General features: G+C 41.7%; 1 protein-coding gene across 4 annotated transcripts in view; it reads right to left on the minus strand.

The window, feature by feature from the left end:
- Nucleotides 1-427: 427 nt before the first annotated feature.
- The window catches only part of ELF2 (E74 like ETS transcription factor 2), a 65832-nt gene continuing 54109 nt past the window's right edge, over nt 428-12150 (minus strand). For all 4 annotated transcript variants that reach the window (XM_065404888.1, XM_065404887.1, XM_065404890.1 and 1 more), the window contains 4 exons: nt 9046-9132; nt 3454-3646; nt 2632-2982; nt 428-1062 (listed from right to left, as the gene is read on the minus strand). In XM_065404888.1, the coding sequence (XP_065260960.1) occupies nt 435-1062; nt 2632-2982; nt 3454-3646; nt 9046-9132 (1259 nt within the window). In that variant the 3' untranslated portion in view covers nt 428-434. The remainder of the gene's footprint in view (nt 1063-2631; nt 2983-3453; nt 3647-9045; nt 9133-12150) is intronic.

Here is a 12150-nt window from a genome sequence, read left to right on the forward strand (position 1 = left end):
GCATACAAAAATGCATCAGATTTGCCATTTGTAACAATGAGACTCCTCTCCCCCTGAAAATTAAACCAAGACAAGCCTCTCACAGAACTCATTTTAGTGTTCCAGGTCTTAGTGTAACTTGATATCGTAGTGAACTGTTTGGTCCCTTTCAGTCCAGTCCCTATAATTTTCCATCTTCATAGGTTCAGTTGTTTCCCAACTGAAAGAGGCAGTTTTCTGTCAGCATATGAATGTGTGGTTCAATTCCCACTGAAACATGGGACAGTTAGTTAATTTCCAGTAAGTCTCTGATATACGCATGTATGTTTACATTTTTAAACTCTCATTTTTGACTTCTTGATCATGTCCATTCCCCCACCCCACCTCACCCCAAGTCTGTCAGAATGCTCAATCAATAAAAGTCAGGAAAATCCATGTTGGTAACTGCCTATTCTTCATTTCTCACATGTTACTATTCCTTCTGTTTTCATTGTTAGAGGAAGGGCAATGGCTGAGGGCGTACTAACTACTACAACATGCGTCACAGTCTTGCTTCCATCTGCTGGCTTTTCTTCTTGTACAAGTTGCAGTGTTTTCATTTCACGTTCCTGTTTTAAAGCCACTATATCTGGTTTCATCTCTGGCCCTTTTATGACTGCACTAATAACTCTGGGAGGAGTCTGGCCAGATGCCTGCTGGGCAGGCATTGATAGTCTCATTACTGGTGTCCCATGAGCTATAGACACAGGGGTAAGTGCTCTCACAGCCAATGGGGTTCCAACTATGTTAATACTTCCTGACCCAGTCAGGCCTGTTTTTGTCTGCAACTGACACTGTGCGAGTTGAGTAGCAGGGATGGTAATGATTTTGGCAGGCTGCATTGTGATTTTATCTCCATTTTCAGCAGATGCTGGCATCACGGTAGGGATTGTCTGGATTACTACCTTTGGGGTCGTTGCCGTTGTTGGACTTGTACTGGTTATTAATGGTGACCCTGCATTTACTGACTGTACTGCCACAGTTGAAATTTTCTGCCCCAGAGATGTCATTACGACAGGCACTTGCATCGCCACACGAACAGTCCTGTTGAAAGATTAATATATATGTATATACATTCATTGTGTTAAGACAGCTGTCAGGTCACCACAAAAATTAAAAGGGATAAAAATCCCAGGACTTACAGGGAGTTGTGCCAAAAGAAAACTGTACCATTTTTGATACACCCATCAATCAGAAAAAGCATTCACATCCTTTTCTTCAGTTAAATAAACCATCCGATTATTTGAAAAATGAGTCTGGTAGCAAGCATACTGATAGCAGCAGCACGATGAGTAAGGCTGTGAGTTTGTCACGGAGGTCATGGATTCCATGACTTTCCATGACTTCTGCAGTGGCTGGTGCTGGTCCAGGGACTGCCTGAGACAGGCAGCTCCTGGGCCAGCAGTAGCAGTTTGGGTGTGTAGGAGGGGGCTCAGGGCTAGGGACTGGGGTGGGGGACCCCCCTTCAGCTCCCAGGTGGCGGAGAGGTGGGGGGGCAGGTCTCCATGACGCATGCTGCCAGCGCCTGCAGGCCCTGTCCCTGCAGCTCCCATTGGCTGTGGTTCCTGGCCAATGGGAGCTGCAGCAGCCGGAGCTTGTGGCGGGAGCAGCGAGCAGAGGAGTCCCTGCCCTGACCCTGCCTCCGCTGCCTAGGAGCTGCAGGGACGCAGAGCCAGGTAGGGAGCCCTGCCAACCCCCCTTTACCCCCAGTACCAGCAGGGGTCCTGGGCCGAGCGCTGCAGCCTGGCCCCCAGTGGGGGTCCCAGCCACACGCTGCGGCCCAGCCCTCTTCTTCCCCACCACCAGCGGGGGTCCCGGCGTCTGCTGCAGTCTGGCCCCCTTCTCCCCCAGCACCAGCAGGGGTCCCAAGTCACCTCCTCCTGTTTAAATCAGTGGTCCCCAAATTGTGGAGCGTGCCCCCTAAGGCGGCGTGGAGGAACATGGGGGAGGGCGCACAGCGGGGCCCAGGTCAGCCCCCATGGGGGGCAGGGAGGGAGTGCCACGCAGCTCTGCTCTGCCCCCAGCTCCTTTCCGGCCCCACCCCCAGCAACAGCTCAGGCCCCAGCGGCAATCTGTCTCCCAGCCACAGTGGTGGCTCCTATCCTGGGCCCATTCTTAGCTCCCAGCCCCTGACCACGGCCCCCCCCGGGGGGGGGGGGGGGTGCGGGGGTGCGGACAGGTTCCATTATTGGTAAGGGGGGGGGGGTGTGATGGAAAAAGTTTGGGGACCGCTGGTTTAAATAGTAAGGCCAAAGCTTTCTAAATTAAGAGAGTCTAAAGTTTGGCTCCTAAATAAGTGGTCTGATTTTTCATGTGCTGAGTACTTAGCAGGTGAGTCTCACTGACTTGCTAGCTGCTCAGCCCTTTTAAAGAATCAGGCCACTTATTTGGGAGCCTAAATATGGACCTTGGGAGCCACAAACTCCTATTTTTGAAAAACTTAGCCAAAGGGCTTAATGACTGGAAAGCAGTTTACAACCGGCTACCGGCTCTCATTACCACAAGTATGTTTTAGCAAGGTGGTTGACACCAGGTTATCTGTAGGCACTACATTAAAACAACTCAGCTTCCTGACTGAAGGGTTCAGCAGATGACAAACAGTGTGGCACGAACCTGGGAGCTACTGTTGCTGGAACAGTGGTAGTGGTGGTGGGAAGACGAGATGACATATCATGCCCTGGAGAGGCAATATTCACAACTCGGGCGACTGCCTTCTCTGCTCTTGTACAATTTAATGGAGAAGAATTTTTTCCACCACGTGCAGATGCTGCTGCTTTCAAGAGGCTTTCTGCAGACAATGACACTCGTTCCAATGACTTCTCATCTGTAGGCATTGATAAATCTTCATTGCAGGATTCACTTTTGTCATCATCTATGACCACTATGTTTTTTGGCATCTCCTTAAACTGATATACCAGCCTTTGCCCCTCAACCTTTGCGAGAATTCCCCTTTGATAGTAATATCTGCAAGGAAAAGTAAAATTATGAAGTAAACAACACTGATGGATGTACACAGGGACTCAACATTTCAAACTTGCTTGTTAACATAGACCAAAAACACACTAATTTCTACAATAATAGGAAAAAAAGCTTTCAAACATACTGGCTAAGCATAACTATTCAAGGACCATGGCTTAAAAGTTTGGGTTATGTTTTTTTTAAAATCATGTTTATACAAAATATTTAAAAAATAAAATATGAAATGGGAATATGAAAAAGCAATGAAAATGGCAGAGATTATGATTTATAGTATACAGTTGCATTTTAACAATTGTAAAGAGTTAAAATCTAGTAGCTATAGAAAAATGTAGGTCAGATGTTTATGATCATACTTTTTTGGGGGGGTTTAAGTCTCCAATTTAAAATGACTAATTATACAATTGCAGACTATTTTGTAATTAAAGGAAAGCCCCAATATTCTTCCCCTTCATTTACCTCAAGGCCCTTCCCATCGTCTCATAGTTCATGTCAGGTTTGTTCTTGTGCTTTCCCCATAGCTTCGAGACCGCTTTGGAGTCCACAAGTTTAAAGATGCCCTTCTCTCGCTGAGTCCACTTAATGTATCGAGGACAAGTATTTTTGTCCTGAAGAAGATCCAGAAGGAACTCCCACAAATACGTTGTATTTCCTACAAAAACAGACAGCATATGAACATTAGACAACTTACACTTAAAGGTATTAAAAACTTCTCCATATATAGACATACAAAAGTGCACTTAGACAACTATCTGATATAGGAACTTTGAATGACTACATTGCATACCATCCTCTGCCTACCCTTCACTTGTAATGTGTATGTATTTGTTCACTCTGATAAATTTAGGAAAGATTTCATAAATATTTACATTCTGAAACTCAAAGGGGTTAGCACTAGAACTGTGCTATGCCACATGATGTGGGAGACTCTTCAAACCAAAATTAGCTCTCAACTGCTATAAGAAAGGGAGTGATGGAGTCCTACATCACCAACACCTCCTGGCTGCCTAGAGGACATAAACAATGCTCTGAAAGGAGTTCGGTTCAGCTCTTAAGACTGCAGATAGCAGTTCCAGAACATAGGCTGTACATTCTGGGATGGAGTCTGGTGATGGGAAGGGAAGGAGAGAGGATGGAGAGACTACTTAAGGAAAGGCAAACTTTTTCTTTGGCAGAGGAGAGGGGGGAAGATATCCCCATACACAAGCTCCTAGAAACCTCCTTCTTTTTGATCTGCCTCCATCCCTCACCTTTATTATTGGGAGTTCAGTGTTCAAAAGGTGTCTTAGCCTGTTCACTGGACTCCATTGCTTCCCAACTGTAACATCAGAGTGTCTAAAACACTTCAAAATCTCCAAGCCATTCCCCTACAGTGTATTATTATTTGTACTGCAGTAGCCCTTAGCTATCATAGATCAGCACCCCATTATGCAATTCAGTATACAAACAGAGAACAAAAAGACTGTCTCTACCCCAAGAAGCTTACAATCTAAGTAAGTGTATGCTCTCAGGTTTCAGAGCTGTGGCATATGTAATAGAGAAGACCCAGCATTGCACTAAATTTAAACAGAGAAGCTGCTTGGACTCTGATTAGACCACTTCCATCTGGGAGAAAGGGGCTACAAACAGAAAAAAAAACAGACCACATTCTGTTTATCACAGGTGGAAGGAAGTGATTTTGTGAACAAATCATCAAAAAAAGAAAGGAGAACCTGTAGAATCATGAGAAGGGAGAGCAGGGGAAGGGCTGCTGAATGCTGAAAAACAGTTCAAACAGTTTGTAAATTTTGAGATTTACCCACACCTAAAAAAATAAAATACAGGAAGCCCTTCAATGAGAGTACAGATTAAAACCTGACCATCCTATTAAAGGGGCACTCAGTCAGAGTCCCCAGATTTTGTGACCTGACCAAGTTTTCAATCCTGGAGGAATGCAGAAGCCCAAGTAAATAAACAAAAGCCCATTAAAGAATAAATCTGTTTGTGCAACATGCTACCATATCAATTAACAAATACTCAAGCATTCGCTCCTGAAACTTGGTGACAGCATCATTGAGGCTAGACTATTACAAAGTCTATGATAAAAGCATTGCAAAATACATTTACTTCCCTTATAGGTAGTTTAAAGAGTGCCACAGTCCTCAAAATTCCTTAAAATTTACTAACCCTTCTCTGGGGAAGCTATTATAGTTCCACTTTATAGATGGCTAAACGGAGGTACAGAGATTCAATAACTTGTCTAAAGCAATATAGGTCCTGATCCAAAACTCACTAAAATCAATGGGAGTCTTCTCACTGATTTCAATGAAATTCAGATCAGGCCCATAGTGAGTAACAGTCAGGAACACAACCTAGGAATCCAGTTCTCGGTTCTAACCAAGAGACCACGCTTCCTAGACATTCCCAGATCTACTGGTTTTATTCTGACTTGCCAAATGAAACTAAAACAAAGTTCCAGTACTAAGTGCTGTTTTTTAGATATTATACTTAATAGCTGTTCTATTTGCACATGATAAAAAAAGCCAAACATTAGTTTTCAATTCAATAAATTGTTCCTGCTAGAAAAAATGAAACTGTTAAAAGAATTCCAAAGAAATTACAGCAAATTAACAGTTATTGACTTCTGGTCCACCCAGATAGGATTTCTCCAACGCTCATTACCAACATGCTATCAATGCTATCTGTCTTTCTGCAACAGCTCCTGGACTGAGAAAATGAAAAACTCACAGCGTTAAGTGAGCAAGAATTTCAACATACGTTAAAAGCAACAAAGAGTCCTGTGGCACCTTATAGACTAACAGATGTATTGGAGCATAAGCTTTTGTGGGTGAATACCCACATGCGTTTCACGAAGTGGGTATTCACCCACGAAAGCTTATGCTCCAATACGTCTGTTAGTCTATAAGGTGCCACAGGACTCTTTGTTGCTTTTTACAGATCCAGACTAACACAGCTACCCCTCTGATACTCAAACATATGTTGCTTCCCCCCGCAAAAACACATTAGATCCCCAAAATGCCAGATCAAAGGAAATGGCCCTCATTTTGCTGCAGGAGGTGGTACTGGTGATTCAGTAGGTGGCACTCTTCCCTCATAGTCTGTATTGAACTAAATATGTATGTTTCCATCAGGAGGAGTTTGGGACAGCCATATTAATTACAAGGTGTGTGGCAGGTCATCCCAAAAGAGTGCCAATAAAACTAGATTATACCACTGCATATTCTGTAGCTATTACATATTTTCTAAAATAGTGTTTTTGTTAATATTTAATATAAATTTTAAAACATTTCAATGGGATCCCTTAGTGAACCAAAGCGTACAGAACTCCGAGGAAGAGGAAATAATGCCTGAAAACCTTTAAAAATGATCTAAACTAGGTTTTCTATGCACAGAAGTGTCACAATGGTAAAGCCCAATAGGGCACGTCCTCCCAGGACTAACACACATGCTGTATCTCACCGGAAAGCTATGAACATGCTCTAATGACTCAGAACCCTATCTGTGATTCAAGAAAGATTTGTTGAACCTGAGTTGTTTTCACAAAAACAGTTCAGTTTCAACAAATCAGCGTTTTCAAGAAAAACTGTTTCATCAAAATATTTCCAACCACCTCTAAGTCATTCTTTACCACCTATGGATTCCCCTCCCCACAATAAGGACTCCTCAGGGGGCCAATTAAGCCAGATTTACAGTTACTTTGCACCACCCCAGCAGCTCAAAGCATCAGGGATGCACCAGTGAATCAGTCTACATCTTTGTGTGCATATTATATGTATAATACAATCTTTGACAGTTGTAGTCCAATATGAAACTGGTTGCACACCATCTGCTGTCACTCCCCTAGCCCTGAGAACCTTGCTGTCAGTGCTGAATTGTGTAAGGAGTTCCCCAAAAGATGCCAAATGTAAAAACGAACCATAAACAAGCAAGTAACTCTTGAATACACAACAACCCCACAACACATCCCAGACAATAAACAAAATATACATCTAGCCAGGCTCAGGGGGAGAGAGAACTTTCCCCAATAAATCTTGGAAATTAAGAATCCTGTGAGATGACCCCTTCAAATAAGTACAATTACAAGTTAAGCAATTGCTCCTTCTTTAAACATTCCAGGACTGTTGAATTCTTAGTCTTGGAGACTAAATATTTTGAAAGATGTTAAGTTAGCCAATACCCAGCAAGAAACATTAATTGTTTGTAACATAAAAGAAGGGGTAAGAGACACAAGCAGAGTCAGTCTCAAAGAAAGTGTCCTCAGAAAAATAAACTTTCAAAATATTGGCCAACTAAAGAAGACGAGATCCCCAGTGGAGACAACACTCAAGGAGACAAGAGTTTAGACATTCTTTCGAAACAGGTTCTCTAAAAGGCATAGAACTAGGTCACTTCCCTAAAGTATTCTTCAGGTAATGGAAAATCAGCTCGAGTGAAGCCAGTAGAAAGGAACATAAACTACACCAGCTAAATTGTAATGGAAATTAAGAGGGCTAAGAGGATGTTGAAATGCAAAGTGCCAAAACACAAAACAAATGTATTCTTTAAGGGCAACTGAAAATCTGTGACAATCAACGGGGTTTACTGGAATACCCATAAGTAAAGGGAACAATTAAAGAGCATAAGGACACTGCAGAGAAGTTAAATGATTTATTTGTAGTGGTTTTCAGCACAGACTTACCTTGGTCACACTACTCCTCCCCTATTCTTCCCCAGACACCTGCTCACAAACACCAGGCCTCTGGAGCTCTACCCTGATAAGGAACCAGGTAAACAGGAGAGGACTCCTGGATTAGAACAGAGCATGTATCTATGGCCATTCTCAGAAGGAGGAGATTTTGCACTATCAACTACACTAGAGCTGAAAACCACACGTCTCATCCTGTATGTTACTATTAAGATCACTAAACCTTTGTCTCTCCTGAGTTTGGTTAAGACCTTTGCTACCAATTGTATTAGCGGACAGGTGTACAGGAATTTTTCTCCTTTTCTCTTCAACATAAAGAAACAGTATCCCTTACTTAGGGTGATCTTTTCCTTATGCCACAAGCAGAAGTCCAAACCACTTTTTGTTTAGTAAGTGGCAAAGGCATCCATGTTTTGTGTCTTCCACTGGAGGAAGATCTGATATATCACGCACTGACTCTGAGGCGACTTGTGAATGCCTACTACCAACCACCTTTCTGCTGACTGGAGGGAAGGGGCAGCAAGGAAGGACACCCTATGCATCAATGGAACTGATGGTGAAAGCATGGCTCTCCTGACCAATTGGTCAAGAAAGAACAACTGGAAGGCTCTAAGGTAGTGACAGTTGGCAACACAGGGGCATGTATGCATACACACAGATAGGTGATGGTGGTCGTGTACTGACAAGCATTGCCTCACAGGGCCAAACCACTTCACTTTAAAGGCGTTCTCTTCCTGCCTCATCTTGTGGACACAAAACCAAGTCTTGTGATGTAAGAAAATATATAATAATTAGTTTTCCAGCTAGTTAAGCCAACCACTGAACCTACTGCGAAGGCAGGGTACTTCCTTGTGTATATTGAAGCCACTGCAGAGGCTGAATCCACTACTAAAGCAACAAGCTTCTCTGAACATACAACAGGGAGGCCTTAAATGTATTATTATACAGCATAAGTGCACACACACAGTTTTGCTTGCTCTGCCTGACCACAGGCTCTCCAGTGGCAGCGTAACAAAGCATGTGTCCAGCAACAAGCCAACAGGGAGCACATCAGCCAGCGTGAGTGAAGTCAATATGTGCAAACAGAATTTCAAATGAAAATAATCATAACTGCAGCAGTTATTATTATTAAATATTGATATTACAGTAAAACCTAGAGGCCCCAATTGAGGCTTCAATTTACTAGACCCTGTACAAACACATACTAAAACATGGGGTGAAATTCTCGCTCCGCTGACTTCAGCAAGGTATTTACAAATCTTGGTATTTTACAAAATGTGTTTAGTACTAATGCATGAAAGATGTATTGGGATTTTTAGATAAAATGCACTATATTATTTTAAGACTTAATACATGGAAGAAATTACCTTTGCCTTCTCTGGGTTTCTTCTTTATACCTAAATCTGGAGAACCATTGGAAATGGCTGACTGTTGGGTCTTTGGTTTACGGCCAGCTGTACATGAAATTTAAAAAGAAAATTGTAAGACATACATATAGTAGAAATAATTAATATCTTATGTCTGAGTGGTAATTCATGTTTCTCATGTTATTCCCCTTATTACATTGTATGGACAAATAGGCCTTTATCAAGTAGGCTAATTTTAAATCTTATATAAGGTAAGATTATTTATTTTGCAAGTCACAAGTCAATGTAACTCAGTTCTAGATGAGCTAAATACAACGTATGCACTAAACATCAAAATTAACACACTTATAAGTTTGCATTCCTTTGGTCTGATGTCAGTAATAATTATTGCTATATTAATTTAAATATCTTGTCCATTGTATTTTATGCTTCCTTTCAGAAGAACTAATTTGTTTTACAAAAAGATTAATAAATATAAGGAAAACAATTTTTTAAGAAATCTGACCATTGAAACAGTACTTTTTTTTACCTATATGGAAAACAGTTCTTACATTAAAAATATTAACACCTTACTCCTTTGTGAAAGTACACTATGCAAAGGATCACAATCCCTTCATTACTATGCAACTGTGGAGCAGAAATACATTTTACAGTAGAAGAGCATTATGACACCATTGAAGCAGAGGTCAAAACATAAAGTGAACAGGAAGTACTGTATCCCTTCATTTCTGTTTAACCTTCTGTGCGTTAAAAGGCTAGGAGTGAGATTCTGTGCTGTACTTCTAAGAGGTGCAGCACCAAACTCACAACACAGGTAGAGGGGGGACTAAGGTGACTGTAAGCCAATTTTCCACTTTCTTGATGCTGGGCTGCTTTGTGCCTCTCAGAATTATTTAGACAGCCTTCGGGGCCGAAGTTATAGCAGCCTATCCGTGGCTGCCTATGATCCCCCTGCCTGAAATCTCTGCAGTGCTGCATGCTATGGCCATGCCCTGACATGCCTTTCCTGCCCCCAGTTATGCTCCCTACAGGAGGGCTTGCAATGGGGGGTGCCTAGGAAGGCAGCTTTACAGTTGACTTCCTCAGGTTCTTGTGCCAAGAGCAGATTTGGTGCTTTCAGAGCCATTGTATGCTGCTATGACCCTTTAACTCAGCATAAAGGGGCCAGAGCAAAGAGTGAAGATCTCCCCCTAGGTCAGCAAGCTGAAGAGAGTCTGTGTTTCTGTGTTCAAGGCTAAAGAAAATGTCAACCAATAACTCATATCTTAGGAACATGAACACAAATTGCTCCTGAAGAAAAGTGTTGTGCATCAAACATTGAAATTCAACAACATGTATTTTTATGGAGGTGGCAGTTGCAGTTCCATAGTTAAGACTGAGTTGAGTTTTACGCTTAAAGCAGGGAATCAAACTCTTTTGTAATGTACAAAAAATAGAGCATATCCATCTCAAAAACCACAAAACTTTACTCTTTGACTATAACTCTGCCTGGTAGCAACACTATAATAGGTTAGGGAAAAGTGTTTTTAAAAAAATCAGTTTACTCTAATCTGGGACCACAAACACTAAAATGACTTAATCATAAAGATTACTTTAGGGTGTCACTTCAGGAAGGAGCTACGGTTGTTTGAATGCCTTAACTCTGCATTTCCATACCATGTTTGCATTTCTGTTAAGTTTAGCCATAATGAACTCCCTGGATTTATATCGCTTTATCCCTGTACTGTACTTTATCCTAAACTACTGCTGTGTCCTCCATCTTAATGTACTTTTTGTCTGTGAATTTTTAGAAATCTCTGTCATACAGAAGCATCTCTATATATGTGAATGATTCTGGTGCCTCAATGAAAACTGCTATTTTACTAATTACCACAGGAAGTCTAGCCTGCTGCCATCCTCTGAAGGCAATGCCACTCACAGATGCATATGAGTTTGGAGAATTTCAGTGTTTTAAGCTGATTTACATTTGCTACATACATTTTTCTATTAAATAAAATATACAAAATTCTTCTTAAAACTGTGCAACTCTCCAAATTCATGTATTCCCCTGCTGAGTAGCATTTCCTTCATCAATGGGTGTCAAGCAAACAAGCAAGAAAGTACCTTCTTGCTTTAATAATTTAATTATTGTATTTTTTTTTAATTGGTGATTTATATATTTTAGAATTTGATACAATGGTTAAAAAATTTGCAAATTACAGTGCAGTTAGTCACATAATGGAGCTGAAGCTTATAGTGACAGTGGAATATTCACAAGAGTCATATACCGAGGAGGATTACTGCCCATTGAAGGGACATTTTTAAAGGAAAATAATTTGCTGATGCTATGGTTTATAGTCACGCCTGCTTCAGCCGAGGCAACAGCTAAATTACTAAATTCAGAGGGGAAGCAGGATTATTTAAAAAAAAAAAAAAAAAAACCCTGAAAAAGTGGAAGAAAGAGAGAGAGAGACATTCTGTGGAAAGCAGGAAGTCCCAAAAGGCGCACACACAATTGGCTGCACTGAAGTGCAACCAACAATTAGACATTCAAATTATTGGCACCAAAAACTTGGCCTGCTAGGAGGGTAACTGCTAAAACAGCTTTAGTAACATGACCCAACTCTGGTAAATCTGACTGTTTGATAGAGAGAGATTTTGGAGGGTTGTAGATTTTATTTTTCACTGAAGCATCAAAATGGCTGAACAGAGTATTATTGTAGCTACTGAAGAACTCATTAGGGCATCTGGATTTTGACAACGTTATTTTTCTCCTCATGGTGCTGGCAGTAAGAACAATCTTACCACTATATTCAGAAAATAAGCCATAGTTAATGATGGCAAAATGGAGATACTACTGGAAGTTCAACTACAGTGTGTCTTAGGCTTGGTCTACACTTACCCCCCAAGTCGAAGTAAGGTACGCAAATTCAGCTACGTGAATAACGTAGCTGAATTCGACATACCTTACTTCGAACTTACCGCGGTTCAGACGCGGTCCACACGCGGCAGGCAGGCTCCCCGTCGACTCCACGGTACTCCTCTCGTTGAGCTGGAGTACCGCAGTCGACGGCGAGCACTTCCTGGTTCGATTTATCGCGTCCACACCAGACGCGATAAATCGAA

The sequence above is a fragment of the Emys orbicularis genome, chromosome 5 (assembly GCF_028017835.1).
Source record: "Emys orbicularis isolate rEmyOrb1 chromosome 5, rEmyOrb1.hap1, whole genome shotgun sequence".
Lineage (NCBI taxonomy): Eukaryota > Metazoa > Chordata > Testudines > Emydidae > Emys > Emys orbicularis.